Raw genomic sequence first — 23,021 nt, forward strand, 5'->3', positions numbered from 1 at the left:
ACATACATACATACTGTACAGGCCATATCAGTTATGCCTTTTAACTTGTGAAGTTGCAAGATTAATAAAATTAGCTTCACTTTGTAGAGGATCCACATTAATCGGTTCTGTTGAGGGTAGTCTACGTAGTTAGCTTAGCAGCGTGAATACATTTTCTGTTATTTACATTCTCCAGAACTGTAAGAATTCCATTATATTTGTGACATAAATCAACTCAACTCCGTATTTAATTTTACGAGTTGAACATGGCAGAATAACAGAAGTTCCATTTGTAATGTTGATGGTAATATTATGGAGTCCCGCGACTTATAAGTGCAATAAAACGGAAGACAACACCTACTTCTCATGCAGGCAAGACGCCAGAGGCACAAAGTGATTTTTTGTCTTCTTGTCTCATCTGCATTTTACTTCGTGGACGAATATGTGGGCCACTTTAAAGGCGCACTGTCTCACTTCGTGATTGATGGCATCAAGACCCCTATAAAGATGTAATCAAGCCTTTTGATGCCATGCCAGAAATCGTTGGGACCTTTCTTTCATATAGCTTCTCTTGAAGTTTCTTTTATGCACGAAAGAGGAAGAGGGACTTCGGACGAAGACAATTTTTCAAGGAAATTTTCACGGTACAATGGGTTTGATGTGGTTAAGGACATAGTGCGAAGCGAGTTCTTGTAAGTTCGATGAAGAGTGAGGAACTTCAATTTTTAACTATGTGGATGGTGAGTTACATCTCTCCCCATGAATGATGGGTGTGTTTGTTCGGTAATGGAATTTATTAGAATGCTACAGAAACTGAAATTTACGTTTTAAGGTGAGATTTATTCTCCACTTCAAACTCTGAATAATAAAATTTCTCCATATATTATATAAGGTGGGTGCTCCTGTTATGGCCATGTTCCTGATATATCCACCCCCCCTATTGTGAGTTAGTTAACCAAAAAATCCGCTAAATTGCAGCAGCATCCAGTGAAAGGGCATCCTGTTATGTCGCTTGATCGTTTTCCATCCAGTCAGGTTGAGCAATATGGCGTCAGTTGCCTGTTTTCTGGTTTTCATGTGATCTTTTCTTATTTTTCTCTGGTAAGTCTCCTTTGTTTTATGCATGTTTTTCAAATACTTGTTTCATGAAAACCATTGTACTCCATTCAGTTTTTAATGTTCTATTGATTGGTGTTGTAATTGATAGCGTATCTTTTACGAGTTGTTCATAATCAAACGATTTTCGTGAAAGCTTACCTGCTCCTGATATGGCCATATCAAATGCACCATGGCCATATCAAGTTCCTTTCACTTTTATTATTTCACCTGACAAATTTACATGCCTTATAGCTGGGATTACGCAAAAATTTTGTATTATAAGAAAAACAACTTAATTTTTTATGGAAAACTCTGTTTTGACTACACTTTTGAATTATAAAAAAGATTATTAAGAGTCATGTTTATTCATTTTACACCAAAATTATTTAATTTTAGCACAACTGCGCTATCAAACTGAAAACAATGACGATTTATAGAACATGGAACAAGGGTGGACATATCATGTGCTCACGTTCCTGATATGGCCACTAGGTAGACTTTTGGAATTTGGGACTTTTTGGACAATTAAAACTATTTTAATGGGGAAAGGAAATTGTTTTAAGAAAGTCCATTAGACTGAGAACGAGTAAGAAAAAAAGTGGTTTACATTTTTTTTTCAAAATGGCGCTAGAAAAATTCTCAAACCTTAGCATGGCCATATCAGGGACACCTACCTTATTTATACAGAATGTCCCGTTATTGTGTACCTTAAAGTTGTACATCTGTAAACAAACAAAAATGTCATATGAACTAATTGTCTAAACGGCTCAGTTAAAAATTTTCCTAACAGTGGGATACGACGAAAATTATTCTAATGCGAAACAATCTGGCATGGGTCTTATTTTGGGGAGACTCGACCGAATTCATGTGCTACTGTCCGTATGTACGCTGCACATTATCCCAAACATTTGGACATGGATTTTTCAGGATGATGGATTGGGTGGAATGGACGTGTTCCGTGGCCGGCAAGACTTCCCGATCTCACACCATGTGATTTCTAGTTATTCGACGACTAAAGAGTGTGGCGTATGCTGGAAGACATCCCACTCGACACCACTTGTGGCAATCAATTGTGGAGGTTTGGTTCTGGGGTTCGAAACTCTCCTCTCTTCTTCCAAAATCAAAGAGTTCACGGCACAGACGGGCACGTCTATACTGCCATGTAATGGTGGACATTTTGAAGACTGGCTATGATTCAACAAACTGCGACAATAAACATTTACGCGGTTAGGAACTACATTTCACTGATACTTTCCCTCTGTCGTATCTCTGTAACTAAGCCATATAGACAATTAGTTCATATAACGTTTTTTGTGTACAAATGTAGATGTTAAAGCACACAATAATAGGACATTTTTTATATTGGAAAACATTTGTGAATATGAAAGTGATTTTTGATTTAATGGTAGGCAGTGGTGTTTTCCTCTGTTTACATATACTTTGTACACATTTGTCTTAGAAAATCAAATAATGCAATACGTAATGAATTGCAGTCACTTGATTTGAAATGTAGGTGTTATCGATATTAATACACAAATTAAATATTTATGAAATATTGTGTAAAACTCTCACTTTTAGAGAGGAACATAGGTTAAGGGTGTTTGAGAATAAGGTGCTTAGGAAAATATTTGGGGCTAAGAGGGATGAAGTTACAGGAGAATGGAGAAAGTTACACAACACAGAACTGCACGCATTGTATTCTTCACCTGACATAATTAGGAACATTAAATCCAGATGTTTGAGATGGGCAGGGCATGTAGCACATATGGGCGAATCCAGAAATGCATATAGAGTGTTAGTTGGGAGGCCGGAAGGAAAAAGACCTTTAGGGAGGCCGAGACGTAGGTGGGAAAATAATATTAAAATGGATTTGAGGGAGGTGGGATATGATGATAGAGAATGGATTAATCTTGCTCAGGATAGGGACCGATGGCGGGCGGCAATGAACCTCCGGGTTCCTTAAAAGCCAGTAAGTAAGTAAGTATTGTGTAAAACAGAAACGATAATTTGTAGCAATATGAAAAATTTATGAACTGTGATTTGAAATTTAATATTTACAGCCTCTTTGGAAGCGAGTTCGTTTGATTCCAGTCGCGACGGATATGAAGTGTCTTTGGGAGTGAGTGTATGCGTACTCAATGAATATGAATGGAGTGTCAGTGGAAATAAGATAAAGCACTGCCTTCACTATTGGTGAATTGGTAATCTAAAATTTGAGTGTCTTTATTTGACATTTTGTTTTTATAATTCATCCCTTCCCTCCCGATAACTAAATTACACGAGCGGTGGTAGAAATTCGAATTGGCATAGGCAAAAACAAAATGCAATAGAGATCACAAAGATGATTTACGATTATGGTATCGTCTCAAAAGGCATCGTAAATATAAAACTACAACAAAGAGTCGAGGGCATACATGCAAAGAGTGTACCAGACAGTAAAATTGCAATGGCAAGAATCAGTATAATATAATAGGAGCTCGCTTAATTCTTAAGAAAAAAAATCCCTGCATACAATACATGCTTAAAATATTCCGTATTGAATGAATTTGTAAATGAAATTCACAGGAAAACTCTAATAGCTACAAAATTTACGAAAAAGATAACTTGTTATTCATCATCTTTTACAGTATCCACCTCGCGTGAATGGAATTCCTTGTCACAAAGTATTAGGAGTTGCAAGACAATAAACACCTTTAAAAACAGCTTAAAAGATAACTTTATTAGCATTTCACTCCAATCATACTGATTTTAACTATCACTGACTACATTGTTACTTCTTTCTTTAGACATCATCCTGATAGTGCTGTATTTTCAAAATTGTCTCATAATAATCTCTTTCTATTATCTAACATTATTTGAAATATATTAACTTTCTATGCATTTTAGCTTAATTCTGCTACATAGTTTGTATTTCAGTGTTTAATTAATAGTTCATAGTATTTTGTTGTTTAATTCGTAAATAACTCTTGTATACATGTAACTCTCATCAAAAATCAAATTGTTGAATTCTTTGTAAGTTCATGCATATGTATATATACTTTTTGCTGGTTGAGTGGAAGAGAAGGCCTTACGGCCTTAACTCTGCCAGCTAAAATAAATCATTATTATTATTATTATTATTATTATTATTTCATTTTTTGCGAATTAATAGGCTACATTTTGTTCTTGTAAATCTAAGCTGGCATATGCAGAAATTCGAACACCATTAAAATTTTCATTGGTTATAGTGATTTACGAGTAATTATGAACAAATTAAAGAAGGTCTACAATATATTAAGAGAGTAATTTCTGGGCAGTTCAAAGGACTTCCTGAACTAATTCGTATGATAAATTTAATTAATTCTTCTTCCACTATTTTACAGTTTTATAAAAAATAAACGTTAATTTTTATATTATGTTATGTAATTAATACTGCAGTAACATTATGAAAAGTATCGTGGTGATGCAGTTTGATTGTGGTGATGTTGATGTTGATAGTTTGTGTATTTGTAATTTATTAAATATAGACCTGGTTAAGTTCAAAAGAAGACTTTAAGGCTCAATTCTGTGGGGTGAAACAAAACAAATTATTATTATTATTATTATTATTATTATTATTATTATTATGCGCGTTACATGGACAATATAACATTACATTAAATGCATATTTTTGTAATTTAAGCTGCGATGTTCATGTTAGAAAGAGATACATGCACAATTTAGTGAAAATTGTGTTAAATTTCGTTCCATTTATTTCGTATTACAAGAAAGATAAAAAATGTGGACACTTCTGAACATGCAAATTTTCCACGATGTTGCGCAATACCTAATAGCTTTCACATGATTCACTCTTTTGAAAATATGTTTTCGGTCGGTTCCAACAGAATGTTCTGTGTATATAGAACGCAATGTTGCTGTTTGAAGGCTCTTTGAGTGACTGCATGCTGTGAACGTGAGTCAGCGTTGGTGTTGCGCGCGGGACGGAATTTGGAATTGAATTCAGCGATCTAAATAGAGCGGAAAATGACCCTGGAATTCTCTTTTAAAATAAAAAAACGCTCTTCGTTTGCGCTATGTTCATTTGACTGAGTGGTGTTTTTGTCGTCCTACTAAATATATCACGTGAATTTTGCCTGCTAAATTAAGCGAAACCGTTGGAGGAATGTATTCTGTTTTAATCTGTCGAGTGAAAAAAATAAACAAAGTTCCCGTGTCATTATCGGCCGCCACCGTAGTTGGATTTATGTCAGCCGTCATCCCGTCGGGCTGTTATCTCGCCAAATAAACCCACTTGAGGTCAAATGTCAGCTTTTTCTGTCCGGGACCAAACTCGTTTCCGTGTTCAAACAGAGTCTCGGCTTTATTTAGGCTCCCGATATCTCCTTTTCAACTTACGACATATGTTATATTATTATATTAAATAATTTATTTATATTAAATAATTTGTTTAATCTGACAGGATTAAGGCCATAAGGCATACATGAGCACAATTTTCGGTTACGTGAGGCACTCGATTTGAAATAGTTTGTTTACTAGGAGAGGGAACTGCAGAGTAGGATGTGAAATACGAGTATAAATGCTGTGACCTGCGTCACCTTATCGTAATCGCTAAGGCGGTCAGTGGCGAATTATTAGGAAAGCGCTTGGTTAACGTAAGAGACTCGAAAACTTTTATTCAATTTGGCAAATTAATTCGGCAGCTTTAATCATAAACCTCTTTACTATTTCTCCATCACTGAATTGATTTAAATCATAGGCGAGAAATTGCGTAACTAGCCAATAATAATCCATCACGTTGTCTACGTTTATTTTCTTGAATATTCTGGCGTTTCTCAAGATTACTTCATAGATTTGCACGTTCTTGACCTAAAATAATTTCAGAAAATCATATTTCGTTTTCTACGCACATTTAATATTTTTTATAAATTTCTTTTGGAAATAATACGTACAAACAACATTTAATTCCTCGTACCTTTTAATGCAGCGTGTTTAAGGTATAATGTCGTATTTAGTATACTATGCAAATGTTAAGATCATAAATTTTCTTCGGAATAGTACGAAAAAATAACATTTAATTTGTCTTACCTTTTAATTCAACATGTTCTTTATGACATTGTATATTAAATTTATTAATGCCTAATAGGATTTTCGAGCATAACATACATCGTATGTTCTCCCCTTCGAAACAGCAAAAAAACTCTTCCTCTCATTTCTCACGAATAATCGTTTTCTAACGCGTACAAACTTCTTTGATAATGCCATTATGCCACCACTGATATTGCTTATGAAACTGATATAGAACCTGCCCACGCCTAGGAGCTATGTGAGCGAGGAACGGGGACTATGAAGATGATGTCACTCAGAGCGATAAGCTCTGTGAAGGAAGGTCAGTGAGGCACTAATTCTCAAGTGAGGCATGATGCCCATGTATGCCATAAGGCCTTCTCTTCCATCCCACCATATAGCACATATAAATATAAAAAATAAATACAAACACTGATGAAAATAATACAAATTAAGTTAAAGCCCTGTAGAGGGTCAACAGAGTCAAAAGAACACTATAGAGCTCTCATCGAGCTAATACAAGAAAAAAGAAAGAAAACAGAGATAGCAATGATGATAGTGATAACCGATAACTGATAATAATAATAATAATAATGATAATAATAATAATAATAATAATAAAAGATACATTATATATTAATAAAATATTTGGGGCTAAAAGGGATGAAGTTACAGGAGAATGGAGAAAGTTACACAACGCAAAACTGCACGCATTATATCCTTCATCTGACATAATTAGGAACATTAAATCCAGACGTTTGAGATGGGCAGGGCATGTAGCACGTATGGGCGAATCCATAAATGCATATAAAGTGTTAGTTGGGAGGCCAGAGGGGAAAAGACCTTTGGGGAGGCCGAGACGTAGATGGGAAGATAATATTAAAATGGATTTGAGGGAGCTGGGATATGATGATAGAGTATGGATTAATCTTGCTCAGGATAGGGACCGATGGCGGGCTTTGTGTGAGGGCGGAAATGAACCTCCGGGTTCCTTAAAAGCCAGTAAGTAAATAAGTAAGTATTACATATTAATTGTCAATTTTACAACAGCATAGTTACAATATTTACTCTATGTCATGGGTTAAGGCGAAGTTGCGCAAACTGACAGGTGTTCAACAAGCAATTCCACGAACTAGAATGTGATTTTTTAATTAAAATTTAAATTTGAATTTTGATATTGTCCGACAGTCTCTGACATGGTCAGCGATAGAATGTTCATAAAGGAGTAAATAGCAATCCGTTGTGCCACACCTCGGGTTCGAATTTATTGGTCCGAGGTAGAAATCTCAGTATGCAGGTGTTTGGGCGAGATTGTTCCTAATTTTGGGAAGCGCGATGCTATGGTACCTGGCTTTAGAAGCGTTATGACACGCCCACTCTTGCTCTTTCTACGGTGTTTATTTATTTGTTTATTTTATTGGGTTTTTTACGACGCTTTTTCAACATCTAGGTTATTTAGCGTCTGAATGAAATGAAGGTGATAATGCCGGTGAAATGAGTCCCGGGTCCAGCACCGAAAGTTACCCAGCATTTACTCTTATTGGGTTGAGGGAAAACCCCGGAAAAACCTCAACCAGGTAACTTGCCCCGACCGGGATTCGAATCCGGGCCACCTGGTTTCGCGGCCAGACGCGCTGACCGTTACTCCACAGGTGTGGACGTTTCTACGGTAGTGCTAGATCCAGTGGTGTTAGTAGTGGTGGTGGTGGTGGTGGTGGTGGTGGTGATGGTGATGGTGATGGTGATGGTAATGGTAGTGGTGGTGGTGGTGGTGGTGGTCTCCTTCCATTTGTAATCTGTCGCTTTCACTTCGTTTTTAACTCTTCCAGTCCCTTCCTTGTTTCAATGTTCAAGTTCTCATTCTGTTCCTTGACGTCTCTGTCGAGATCACAGTTAAGGTTCTCAGAATGCGTCCATAAACCATCAACATGCAGGAAATTAAATACAAATATTACATATCTATTTACCATAATGCAGTGGCAACTAAACACTTAAGTTTTTATTTGAAAATTTAAGTGAATCAACTGGACTTACTTAAATTTAAGAGTTAATTTGAACATTAAATCAAATTATACAGATGGCATTGAAACTAAAATAAAACACACTCTAACAATAAAAATTGCATAATCTAACACTTTTGTGACTACCAAAGCTTAATAATTAATAGCAATTGAAATCTTTAACGTGATGTTTCATTTCTAATTAAATGAAATTGATATAATTTAAATTATAATATGCTTTTCCTATAGGAACTCTTAATATAAATCCACTCAGGTTACTTCTGGATCTGTACGGGATCCAGAAACATATTTAAGAAAAATCTATTTCTTGTAAGGGAACAATAATTATTGATAGCAAAATATCAGTGATTGTTTAGGAGAAGTAACACAAATTCTGTCTAAATACTTATTTGATATCTTACATATTATGCGCCGCAATTATCATTCTAATCAAAATGATAACCCTTATAATAGCTTACAGCCCTATATGGGCATCCTACAAATACATTTAGTTGGTTATTGTATGGTTTTGCAACTCTTAACTAAAGAAAAAATTTTCGATTCCTATACATGCACTCAAATTTCTTTTAGATCACTACTACTATTTCTACAATAGAATACCCGATTTTTGTGTTCTATCAAAGCTACCGGACCAGTAGGCTTATTGTACATACTCTATACTGTAGTCATGCCCCATTTTGGCTACTGCCATGTTCTCCATAGTGATCTTAGTATTGAACTGTCATCGAACTGTTAGCTTTACTTTTAACAGTGACCGCTATTATCATGTTCCTCTTTACTTCCTACATCTGTACTGGCTTCGGCCGGAAGACAGACTGACTCCATTCTCTGTATCAAATTCTAAATACGAGTGTGTCCATAAAGTAAGTTTCCTTTGGGGCCGTTTAGAGAAAGAAAACAATTTGATGGAAATATTGATTGGAACAGATACAGCAATTATCATAAGAAAGGAGAAATCTGCACTCACTTTCTCTCTTATATCGAATAATGCACACTTCATCCCCCTATTATTTATTCGCTCGTTTTCATACTCTCTCTCGCTATCATAATATTAATACTCGATCACAACGCGATAACACGCTAGAAATTCCACTTCACACATCATCTCTGTATTCCTCAGCTTTCACTGTTGCTACCTCTCGTCACTGGAACTCTCTGCCGCCTGAAGTCAAGGGCTGCCGAACATTGAAATCTTTCAAATCCAAGTTAGAAAATTATATTATGGCGAGTTGCCAAACTAACTTACTATTATGACAAGTGTTGTATTGCATGTTTCCACGTATTCACATTTTTTATGTTCTAGTGATATTTAACTTATTTTATATTTTTGTTTTCATATTTTCCGATAATGGTATATCTATAATGTGATAAGTTGAGTTATATATAATCATAATTTTCCTCACTATGTGTACCTAAAAATATTGTATTCATTGTATGCTTTGTACTGCACTATTTTATTATTATTATTATTATTATTATTATTGCTATTCTTATTTATTATTATTATTTTTTTATTATTATTATTAATAATTGTCTTATTTTTTATACTTTGAATGTCTCATTTATTTTGACCTGCTGTTCACATTTTATTATGCTTTTTTCTTTCTTTCTGTATGTTATATATTATGTCTGATTTCTACTTACTTGATGTTTACATTTTATTATTATTATTATTATTATTATTATTATTATTATTATTATTATCCTATTCAGTTTTGTGTGTAAAATTGTAGTGTACTTTGTAAATTTGTAGTGTTTTTTGTAACGCAGTTTTACTCCTTGTTGAGTGTTAGAGAAGGCCGTATGATCTTAACTCTGCCAGGTTAAATAAATAATAATAATAATAATAATAATAATAATAATAATTATTATTATTATTATTAATTATTGAGTTATTTCTGAACATATTCCTCACCGGAACCGAGACATTTGTCATACCGTGGGATCAACTTTTGTATCCCTGTGTCGTAGAAATGTGCCGCCTGGGATGGAGACCACCAGTGTGTGACAGCCGTCTCCACCTCACTGTATCTGTTCCAATAATTCTTTCCATGACATTGTGTTTTCTTTCTCTAAGCGGCCCCAGGGAAACTTAGTTCTGAACACTAAGGTGCTCTTGCCTACAGAAATCCTTTATACTTGTACACTCATTAGATTCTATATTTTTACGACTGAAAGTATTAAAATAATAGTATTTTTAAAAACAAATTTCCATGCTCAGGAAGATAATCGAACCCGGTATCTCATGATTTGTAGTCACGATGGCTGGCTGCTAGACAACGAAGCCGTATGTTACAAAACCTGCTTATTATATCGTCATTTTTAATAGCATTGATGGATAACATCGCCTGCTGTTTATGCAACTCGCAGAGTCTTGTTGATCTAAGGTTGCATTGTGTTCTAGGAATGTTACTGTTTTCTAGACTCTCTTTTCCTATTGTGTGGTAGTCTACCGGAGCTTTACAGTACCGGGGGCTGGACTAGCATTTGTTTGAGTTTAGTAGAAAGCAATTTTTGTAATATTTTCAGTGAATCATAACTGATAATATTTTTTTTTTTTTACAAAAATGTCTAACTTGTGTATTGAAGTTTAGATTTGGGTCGAAAAGGAAACCAAGTTTTTTTTTTACTGTTGTAGGCCTTCTGAATAGAATAATAATGTTGTTAAGGCTCAGTGTTAAGACAGTAGGTACCGCTTCATATGTTTTATTATTTTCTAAAGTGATTATATTTACTCACATTTTATGATTCTGTATACTTACTTACTTACTTACTGGCTTTTAAGGAACCCGGAGGTTCATTGCCGCCCTCACATAAGCCCGCCATTGGTCCCTATCCTGAGCAAGATTAATCCAGTCTCTACCATCTTATCCCACCTCCCTCAAATCCATTTTAATATTATCTTCCCATCTACGTCTCGGCTACTAATGTATAGCTATTAATTATAATATTATTAATTATTTGGTTCAGAGAAAGTTATGAAAATAGCGTCCTTTAAACTAGTCGCACTGTTGACCTGGAACTTCGTTCATAGGTGCTTGGTTCAGTTCTCGGCTAAGATTCTCTCTCGAAGTTCTTTTACGTTATTTTCAGCTATTTAGCTAACCCATCCTTTGTGTTTAATAATCTTTTCTACTATTTCTTAGATTCTCAGAATTTATCATAGATATTAAGTGAAATAAATCATGTGAAGCTGTTGAGTTAGGCTACATTAAAATTGGTAGCAGTTTGGTTGGTCGTGAATACACGAGAACAATGGTTGCCCGTTTACGACTTGCTGCACCACTCCCTATTCCGTATTGACACATGACAGTCATTTTGTCGTACTTCACATTTAAATCTCGATGATGTAATATTAGCTTCAGTCGCTTTCAGATAATGATAGAGCTTCGCAGTCTGGAGATGGATTTGGTGTTAACAAGTCTGTGTTTGGTTCGCAGCCCAGTGCATCGCGCCTCTGGGAATGGAGTCGGGAGCGATTCGAGACGATGACATCACGGCGAGTTCCTCCTTCGACAGTGGCAACGTCGGACCTCAGTTTGGCCGGTGAGTTCAGCATGGCTACTTTCTAACTAAAAGTGATGATCCTGTACAGGCTGAGAGTGCGAAGGCTGCTGACTTATTTTAGAGCAAATAAGCAATAACTTCACGATTAGACTAATATTGCATAATTTATTCATCACAAGCGAGCTTATTTTGCTGTTGAATGCGAGATTTAAATGCGATTACGTTATCAGTGTTACACTACCAGAGACAAACTTGAAAGCTCCGTGAACACTAAGAGAGTTAGGCTGTTGCTGGGAGCAATGAGAGAGATTGTGAGTGGAATACTGCAGCAGAGTTTCTTGTCAATCATGTTGTAAGTCTTTGAAAGAAATGCACTTTATTTTGATAAATATTCAGAAAACACCTCTTTTATTCAGATGTGACATTGTAGTACGAATGTACGTATAGCGAATGTATTTTGAATAATGAATTCATATTGATGGCCTTAACTACGCCAGAATAAATAAATAAATAAATAAATAAATAAATAAATAAATAAATAAATAAATAAATAAATAAATAAATAAATAAATAAATAAATAAATAAATAGGTAGGTAGGTAGGTAGATAGGTAGATAGATAGATGGATGGATGGATGGATGGATGGATGGATGGATGGATGGATGGATGGATGGATGGATGGATGGATAGATAGATAGATAGATAGATAGATAGATAGATAGATGGATGGATGGATGGATGGATGGACGGACGGACGGACGGACGGACGGACGGACGGACGGACGGACGGATGGACGGATAGATAGGTAGATGGATAGATAGGTAGATGGATAGATAGATGGATAGATAGGTAGATGGATAGATAGATGGATAGATAGATAGGTAGATGGATGGATGGGTAGATAGGTAGGTAGATACGTAGATGGATAGATAGGTAGGTAGATGGATGGATGGATGGATGGATAGGTAGGTAGGTAAGTAGGTTGGTAGATGGATGGATAGGTAGGTGGATGGATGGATAGGTAGGTAGATAGATAGATAGATAGATAGATAGATGGATGGATGGATGGATGGATGGATGGATAGGTAGGTAGATGGATAGGTAGGTAGATAGATGGATAGGTAGGTAGGTAGATAGATGGATAGGTAGGTAGGTAGATAGATGGATAGGTAGGTAGGTAGATAGATGGATGGTTAGGTAGATAGATGGATGGATAGGTAGGTAGATGGATGGATAGGTAGGTAGGTAGATAGATGGATGGATAGGTAGATAGATGGATGAATAGGTAGGTAGGTAGATAGATGGATGGATAGGTAGGTAGGTAGATGGATAGGTAGATAGATAGATAGATAGATAGATAGATAGATAGATAGATAGATAGATAGATAGATAGATAGATAGATAGATAGATAGGTAGGTAGGTAGGTAGGTAGGTAGGTAGGTAGGTAGGTAGGTAGGTAGGTAGGTAGGTAGGTAGGTAGGTAGGTAGGTAGGTAGATAGATAGATAGATAGATAGATAGATAGATAGATAGATAGATAGATAGATAGATAGATAGATAGATAGATAGATAGATAGATAGATAGATAGATAGATAGATAGATAGATAGATAGATAGATAGATAGATAGATAGATAGATAGATAGATAGATAGATAGATAGATAGATAGATAGATAGATAGATAGATAGATAGATAGATAGATAGATAGATAGATAGATAGATAGATAGATAGATAGATAGATAGATAGATAGATAGATAGATAGATAGATAGATAGATAGATAGATAGATAGATAGATAGATAGATAGATAGACAGAGAGACAGACAGACAGACAGACAGAAATGTGTTTGTGGCATTTTTATTTCGTAAACTCATACACACACTTAAGTGTATTGTTTGCCTTTATCAATGTTATTATTTCACTAAATGTTAGACTAAATTTGGCCATTTGTAATATAAAGTAACATAGGCTACTTCCACGAATGGAAAATGACCCTCCTTATCAATCGGAGTATTCTGCCATTCTGAAGTCTGCGGACAGTACATATTAAATAACGAACTGATTCCAATGCTTATTGCAAATGTAGTGTAACAGACGTTAAATTCGAGCTCCCTCTACACTTGGATTTGTCTTGGTTGGAGCACCGCCATGCTGGCAGTGTGAACGCAGCCTCGCAGCGTAAAGCCCCCGCCCTTCTCTCTCACATCGGAAACTATCAGCCAGGCTTACCGTTATGTCTCCTAATGTTTCTCGCTCTGCGCTCGAGAGCCTGGGGGATGCCCCGAGCAGGCGAAGTATTGCAGTGCCTAATCTGCTCATACACGCGCATCAACCAACACGTCAATGCAGCGAGACATCTCGCTTACTGTGCTTTCGGAGTGCTCGAAGCGCAGGGAGGTAGAACTGCCTGCCTTTTTTTTAGTCGATTATTTAACTGCGCTGTATCAACTACTAGGTTATTTAGAGTTAATGGGATTGGTGATAGCGAGATGGTATTTGGCATAGATTACCTGACATTCATCTTACAGTTCTATAAAATCTCGGAAAACTCCAACCAAGTAATCAGTCCAAGCGGGAATCGAACCCACGCCCAAGTGCAGTCTCGCAGCTATGTCGGCGGTGATGTTCAAGTCTTAATATAACGTGGTTGGTTTATTGCCAAAATGAAAAATTAACAATTCAAGAATATTGTAACAGAATAGGCTAATTTTTCCTGACGATAAAGGGTACATTATTTATTTACATTAAAAAGATAGCCTACATTAAGAAACTGTTATATACGTAAAACAGAACTACAAATTAGGTAAGGAATTTACCTCCGTATGAGCAAATGCTCGTGGTCGGGAGTAAACTGACCTGTAGATAAGCAGAAAGAAGACAAAATAAACAAATTAATATAAGCAATAAAATAGCACAGATTACAAAAACAAGGGCCTATATGATAAAGAACAATCACAATTGAAAATGTTTATAAGCAATATCCACAAGTATAATAATTTAAGACCAATATTTAGCAATTAATTATCTAACCCTATGTTAAGTTCCCTTAATAATTTCTTCAATTTTCAGTTTAAATTTAATCATACTTGTGTTTGCTAAAACAAAGTACTGAGAAATTAATTTGTTGTAAAGTTTTAAGCCTTAGTTTCAAACCAGCAGCCGTTGAACTTTTGGATTCTGTAACATGAAATGATATGTTTCTTCTCATATTATAATTATGACAATATGTGTTGAAATTTTTCTTGCTCTTATGGAAGAAGGTTAATAATGTATATTTATATATCTGCTCCAATTTAAAAACGTTAATATCCAAATAAAGGTATTTAGTAAGATAATCAATAGACTTTTTTAGACAAATTTTAATTTTTCTCTTTTGTAGTAAATCCAGCGGCTTTCTTATGGATTTAGAAACACTGCCCCAACCAACATGCCATAAGTAATACAGATTGTACCAAGGATAAATAAATAAATAAATCTTAAAATATTAATAGGGACGTATGAACGAAGTATAACAAATCTATATACTTGCGTAATTTATTACATACAAATGCAATATGTATGTCCCATCTAAGGTGCTGACTAAACTTCAGTAGAATTGGTTAAACATAGACTGTCACAATTTAGAGAAATTTTACAATTAGGATTGTAAATTTTAATATTGTGAATATAGTCAAGATGTATGGCACTGTGTGAAGTTAATGAAAAGGTTACAACCGTTGTTTTAAATTGAAATGATGGAAATCGTAAAACCAACAGAAGCTAATATAAGCTTCACTAAACATCAGGGGAATGGGTATAACATCGCTAAAGTTTTATTATTTCAAGTTAATTCTGCCTAGAGGACAATATTCGTCTGATATCAAAAGAATTACGAATGCACATTGTACATTATAAACATAATGTCACAAATACAAAATGAAGTACATACTTGTCAAATTGTCATACTTATTCCACGAGAAGAATCTATCAAATCTGATCTAGGCAAAGGTCTCATTTCGGCCCAAGACTACACAATTCTTTTATTAATAATTATTCTCATTTAATATTACAGAATGATTTAGCTTTCAAAAAGGAAGTTTAGAAATTATTTTGCAAAGTTTCCGGTAATAGAAATATTGACTTCATTTTTATATTATAATTAATCTTACTGTGTTTTTATAATGTACCTTGTTTATATTTTTATATTATCTTATATTTGGGGCAAAGGCTATTTGGGATTTCCCAGTCTCTAATCGAGTAAAAAATCCTGACAGAACTCATGAGAGCAATTTGGGTGAAATCCGGAGGGCCTAATTAGTCAAATTCATTCTCCTTACCTGCACGCTAGGGCCCCCTGGGATCTTTTAAGATGCGAAAGAGAGAGTGGTGTGGGGAAAGCAACGGGAAGCTGCCGCATTTATCTTTCCCAAGAAAAACTGCAAACATGGCATGATGAGCCTTTCCACGGTAGAAAAGGGGAAATTGATCAGGAAGAAAAAATAAATTTACTTGTTCACTGGCTAAGAAGAAATTGCCTACGAAGGATGCTCTAGAAGAAATGGTGAAAGGGAGAAAAGTTCGGGGCAGAAAAAGATATCAGATGATGAGACAACATTAAGATACGTGAATCGAATGGGGAGACGAAGTGGAAGTGGAAAAGAGAGACGATGGGCTAATGCTGGGTTTGAAGTGAAAGACAGATCAGTGTGCATGAGTGAAATTAATATATATATATATATATATATATATATATATATTGTTACTGTTACCTTTCCGAGAATGGTTTAGAGCACAAACTTTCACTTTTCTGGAGTGACCAAATTCTAAAGTACTTATTATTTAATGTTTTTAAAAGTCTCAATAAATTATTATTATGGTTTTCTGTGCTTCTGAGATGACTGTCGTGCTGACTCCATGTCAAGGGAGTCTCACAGATATGGACTCAGGCCAGAGCTGTGGCCGTCCTGGATTGGAAGTCTTGCAATACCAAGGAAGGGGCTGCGGTTAGATGTACTACAAGAGATCAGCTTATGCAGTGTCAGCTGAGCGATTGAAATAAGGAGAAGAAGACGGGAGGTGTCTGGTTTCTTCTTAACCCGGAGGGTGCGGGCTGAAGAGGGATTGCATGGTCATACATGAGATCCAACAGGGGTGAAGTTGCAGCCCCAGAAATGCTGACATTCCCGCAATAAATGGGGAGCTATGGAATGTTATTGTGGAGGGCGGGGAGTAATTCTAGTTCGTGGTATACTGTAGTGGCCTGCTTGTCTTCCTAACCTCTGCCCTGTTGTCTTGAGTCTGCTGTTAACTTACGTCATTTAAAGTCACATCGTAGTGAATTTTTGTTTTCTCTTTTTGACATGAAGAGGAAACCCCTTTATAAACAAGCATAATATGTGGTAGGCCTGCTTATGTCTGAAAAGATATTAGATGTAAAATAATAAATTAAGAGTTGTAATGTGCAAAGAGGGTAGTGAATTTTAATTCAAGAGATTGATGAAGTTAATTATCTTGGATGTGAAATACGCTTCAATAATATACAGTGTTTAATGAAATTGGAACAACATTATTAAACAACACGGTAGAGAACTAATTTTATTTTATGAAGTACTACCTGCTTTGGCAAAACAGGACAAAGGTAAACAGATAGAACCAGCAGGAGTCGATGATGCTGATGGCAGGACGGAAAGGAAAGAAAACAAGAAACGAGTCAAACGTACAATTTGTGTGAAAATATGAAGAAAAGCAAGTTAAGAGATGAACAGAAGTACACCCAAAACCGCGAAAATTGCCGGAAGAAAGAGATTGCGGCCACCGGCGTAGCTCAGTCGGCTAAGGCGCTTGCCTGCCTATCCGGAGTTGCACTCGGGCTTGGGTTCGATTCCCACTTGGGCTGACTGGCTGGTTTGGTTATTTCCTAAGCTTTCCCCATCAGAAAGGTGAATATCAGGTAATCTATGGCGAATCCTAGGACTTATCTCGTCAAATACCATCTCGCTATCACCAATCTCATCGACGCTAAATAACCTAGTAGTTGATACAGCGTTGTTAAATAAGCAATTAAAATAAAAAGGAGATTGCAGAAGAAATGGAGATAATAGTTGGGCCAAGAAGTTTCGTCTTTTGTCAGTAACGACGACGACGGTGATGAAGATGATGACGACTACGATGAACTGCCTCCGCCAAATTTCCTTGTTTTGCGAACTGCTATGCTATGCTTGCAGTCAGATGTACTATTCAGACTGCTGAAGTCGTCTGCAACGGGTAACTATACAGGGTGGAAGTGAAATAATCCTGCAAATTGAAAGGGACGGTAGGGTACACTTAAGTGAACAGAAAACCTACTACGCTTTGGGATTAAACGCACTGTTCATTAAAAAATTAAGTTGGAAGTTTCAGCAGCCCGGCAACATCGCCGCTAACACACTGCTGTTTATACTCGTAATACAGATGTAAAAGGTCAAGGAACTCATTTCTGTCTGCCTTAGTGAACTACCTTCCATGTTCCTTTTTGACTACAATGTTGCAAGCTGGTGGCGTTGGTCGCTGGCTTCAAAGTAGTGGATTTTAAATTAAATTTAGGCTACACGAAAACCGTCCAGGCTATTGGAATACGCCAGAGGGATAAATGATTCTTTAATCGATTTTCTATTGATGTGGAGGAGAATCCCGATCCTACTCGTAATAGTTACCGAATAAGAGGTTTTAAACATTTGAAAAAAAAAAAAAAACATTTTTTCTGAGAAAAGTATGGACTTTCCACCAATACGATATTATACATTTTTGTTACAAACAATATGAGTTATTCGTTCTGAAAATCTGCAGGATTATTTCACTTCTATTCCGTATGCAGAGAAAATACGAAAATAGACAATTTATATATGATGATGATTAGGGCTAGGGTTTTGATCACCTATAAATCATGAAAAAAGTCCTAAAAACAATGCATTTATGAACTAAAAATCTTTCAAAATTCCCTTTAAAATGTCCTAAAAATTGATCTTACATAATTGGCTTAGTAGGAATATTAATATTTAGACTAGTAATTAAATTAAATTCTAGTACCAACATTCAAATTTATTTAATTTTTCATAATTTTTCTAAGTAATACACTTCAATTAATTTATTTTACCTGAAGTAGTTCCATATAGTCCACCACAAGGCCACTCTTATCCAGAACTAGCAGGTATAGAGGAGTCTATATTGAAGGGGTGATTGAACTGATGTATTACGTTGGGGTGTACTACGTTAAAATGACAATGTTTGTGTAGAAAAGTGATTAAAATAATATACAAAATAATGGGTATTAAATGAAAAAATAAGCAGAGACAATATCAAAAGAAAAAGGACAGACAGGAAGATCCTTTCATACAAGATACAACGAACATATTAAAGCTATAACCAAACCTTACATTACATCAAATTATGCAGATCACATTATCGACAATAATCATGACTACAATAATATAGAAACAGATATGGAAATTTTACACATCACACCAAAAAGTTTACAGTTAAATATCCTAGAACAATACGAAATATATAAGAATACAATAGCACACCCACATTACATACTTAATACGCAACTACAGTTCAATACGCACACAATGTTTGACATCATAATACGTCATAACATACAGACAGCCAACCCCCACCATAGGAACAACACACCCCCACCCCTACCATCGACAACTGCACATCGCAGAGCCAAAATCAGCAGTGGTTCAAGAGACACTGAAGACGACGACAAATAGCGTCGAAACGGGCCGTCTGTCGAAGGTAAATACCTTTTTAAACAATTTTAACACTTTTAACGTATGACAATGTAAATTTTATGTTTAAAAAAAATATTTTACATTAATAATGGGGATTTATGGCCAAAATTAAATGAAAATACCCCAAAACATTACCGAATAAAACAAAAAATGTTGTTATGGGTTTTAAGAGGTAAAAAATGCAAAAAAAATGCCCTAACAAATATGTCTTAAAACACTCAGTTTATCACATAACATATAAATACTAAAGCAGCTATGTTTCTGGCTTACTAGAAAAAAAGATGCAATTTCATCAAAATCCTAGCCATGATGATGATGATGATGATAATAATAATAATAATAATAATAATAATAATAATAATAATGAGCCCGATTGTCCCTATAAAGGGCAAAGGCCACTGCAAGATGGTAGCTCTTTTCTCTAGTGCGATAGCTAATTCCCATTAGGGCTGTACTCAGTGGTAGTACCTGTAGGATGGTCTGTATTCTATAATGTCTATATTATCACTTAATCACTATTTACACTTTGTCATTTGTTTGGTGTAAATTGCTACATTTTGCTACATTTTGTTCATCAATGTTACTCGTACTTGTAGAATTTTCTCACGTTGCGAAATTGACGTTCCATGGTTTTCCATGTATTTCTGCTTCTTGCTATGCTGGACCATTGAGGAGGACCTGCATGTGCTACGTAGAAGTCTGTCCATCTCCCTCTTGGCTGCCTAAGCGTGTGTCCACATGATGATCTTCCTGCATCCTCGCTGTGTAGCCTCTCCATTTCCACTTCAGTCTGATGGATCTTTCTGCGATGTCTGTTTGTTGTTATATATGGTAGATGGGAATAATACTGGATAATATGTTTCGTCGTATGACTGTAGATTTTGTAATGAAGCCATGATGATCAGTAAGATTTTCTGGAACTGGTAGTAAGCCTACACCAGAAATGTCAGCTTTGTCTTGTCATTATTTGAAGCTGGGTCGTAAATACACAGCACTCTTCTTTATTTGGAGAAGTTGTGGTCTATTCATTAATTTTCTTAACTGAATTTCTTCATTGGGCTAGAATGTATCCAGCTTCTGCACAACTCCTTTCGGGAAAACACACACATTGAGTACGTCTGGCTGTAACAGAGAGGAAGTTCTGGAGTTGCAAAGCACACCTACTGCTGGAATAAATATGAGCAGAAGACGTAACGGAAAGCATCTTCCATTGCCTTTATGGAAAATTAATAAGATTTATTGTTGACTGCATGATAGCTACACTGCGTCCAGCTAGGAAGCCATTAGACCACAGAGTGTAGTGGATGGGAGGGTTCAGGGAGAAAGTTGCACTAGGGAGAAATCACCCCGACTTCGCGGAGCCGTATATACATACATACATGCATGTACCACGGAGCAGAACTTCTGAGCAGCCTGGTTCACATAGGTGCGTTTCATGGAAACTACTACTACTACTACTACTACTACTACTACTACTACTACTACTACTACTACTACTACTACTACTACTGCTACTACTACTGGTAGTAGGTTTATAGAATAAGCAGACTCTCGTATAATAAAATAAATGACAATACACAATACTGTACATAATCTATACTAATAATAAATCTGTAGCCGAAATTTTTCTGGTAATTTTCGATTTTCCAAAAATAATTGGTCCTAACATATATAATTAACCGTCCTGAAACCGAAAATCGCTTTTTTGAAATTGTTGTTTGTATGTCTGTCTGTCTGGATGTTTGTTACCTTTTCACGTGATAATGGCAGAACCGATTCATATGAAAATTGGAATATAAATTAAGTTCGTTGTAACTTAGAATTTAGGCTATATGGCATTCAAAATATTTTATTTAAAAGGGGGGTTATAGGAGGGATTGAATTAAATCGAAATATCTCCCTTATTATTAATTTTCATGAAAAATATTACATAACAAAAGTTTCTTTAAAAGTAATTCCCGATAAGATTTATTCCATGCAAAATTTTGATAGGACTGATATTTAATGAGATAAATGAGTTTCAAAATTACAATAACAACGCCATCTAAGGCGGTGTAATGAAATAAAAAACAAATGACTTCGTCTATAAGGGGCCTTGGACAACAACAATCGAAAGCTATGAAACATAGCCCACAGAGAATGTTTCTGTGTTTGTATGAAGTAATATCGGAAGTTAAATTAACCGATTTTTATAATTAATTCTTAATTCACCATTGGAAAGTGTAGTTTCTCTAGATGGGCATAATGCTATAATGTTATTACAGTAACTTCTGAGTGAATCGAGGACAGGTAAGATTAAAATAGCTTCTTATGCACAGAAAACTTGATAGGCATTCGTTTCTTGTATTTTCTAAAATAATTTTTATGACCAAATGAGTGGTCTCTGGATCAAAATGATCGCATTTTAATTTTTTTAACATAATTAAGAAACATAATAAACGATTTATTCTTCTATCAAACACGAATGTTCCCTGGATCAAATGTCCTATTTTAATTATGTAATTACTTTATATTTATTTCTAACGGGTGCAGCGGAGCGCACGGGTGCGGTTAGTAGTGTAAATATTTTTTGATCAATGTAGTATTCTTCCATCTTAGAATATAAACGTCGATTCAGTATTCTCAAGAGAACCTTCACCGAGTGCAATATTAGACTGATAGTCGTGAACTCCTCACATTTCCGGGCATTATTTTTCCTCGGTATTGGAATCAACACTGTCTCCGTAAAATCTTCAGGCATCGCCTTTTTCATATATTTCGTTGCTTAATGATAGAATTTGCTTAATGATAGAATTCTAGTGCACATAGTGTAAAGAATATAAATTGTAAATATTAGTGTAATTGTCAAAGTGGTCAGAGGTCGCGTGAATAGACAGAAGTGCTTCGCTTGTTAGATGCACGCGCGTTGTCCGTTACATTAAAAACTTCGGTAAACTTGATCTTGTAAGGCCATATTCATAGACATTCTTAGCGCGGGCTTCCGGTGGACGATCAGAGAACTAACGTTTTTCGTATTCATAAACCAGTGTTAGCGATATGATATGAATCCTGTACAAATAATCAGTCGATAGCCGGGGCTAGTTTAGCACGCTCGTAGCGCGGGATAGCGAAATGTCTGTGAATAGCACCCGTAGACTCTTGGGACAAAGTACGGCCCCTAGTTATGATACAGAAATTATTGAGAGTAAAAATCCAGCACCGTATTTAGTGAAATTATGAAGATTGGATGTAAAGTATTTCATATTATTATTATTATTATTATTACTTTTTTTTTTGCAAAGTGATCAAGGGTGATATTGATTGTGAGTCTATCATAAACAAAATCAGTTTTCGTATTCCTAGAAAAGGTTTAAGATTTCAAAAAAAAAAATTATAACAGAAATTCAAAATCACTTTCTCCAGTCTGTAGATGCATAAAATATGCCAATTTGCATGGACACAATTTAGATCCTTTTAAGGTATAGTTTCGTTTTGATTATTAGTATTTACTGTTCTTGTTCTGAATTTTATTTATGTATGTTTTTCTTGATTTAAGATATTATTTATTTATTTTCGCACCTTTGTATCTTCTGTTTGTGTATTGTGCTGAACTATAATTGGCCTCTGGCTGTTGTT

The 23,021-nt window shown here is 35.5% G+C and overlaps 1 protein-coding gene across 2 annotated transcripts in view; it reads left to right on the forward strand.

The window, feature by feature from the left end:
- The window catches only part of LOC138692843 (discoidin domain-containing receptor 2-like), a 1,078,796-nt gene that overhangs the window by 675,545 nt on the left and 380,230 nt on the right, over positions 1 to 23,021 (forward strand). For both annotated transcript variants that reach the window (XM_069816116.1, XM_069816115.1), the window contains exon 4: positions 11,582 to 11,687. In XM_069816116.1, coding sequence (XP_069672217.1) covers positions 11,582 to 11,687 — 106 coding nt within the window. The remainder of the gene's footprint in view (positions 1 to 11,581; positions 11,688 to 23,021) is intronic.

The sequence above is a fragment of the Periplaneta americana genome, chromosome 17 (genome assembly GCF_040183065.1).
Source record: "Periplaneta americana isolate PAMFEO1 chromosome 17, P.americana_PAMFEO1_priV1, whole genome shotgun sequence".
Classification (NCBI taxonomy): Eukaryota; Metazoa; Arthropoda; class Insecta; order Blattodea; family Blattidae; genus Periplaneta; species Periplaneta americana.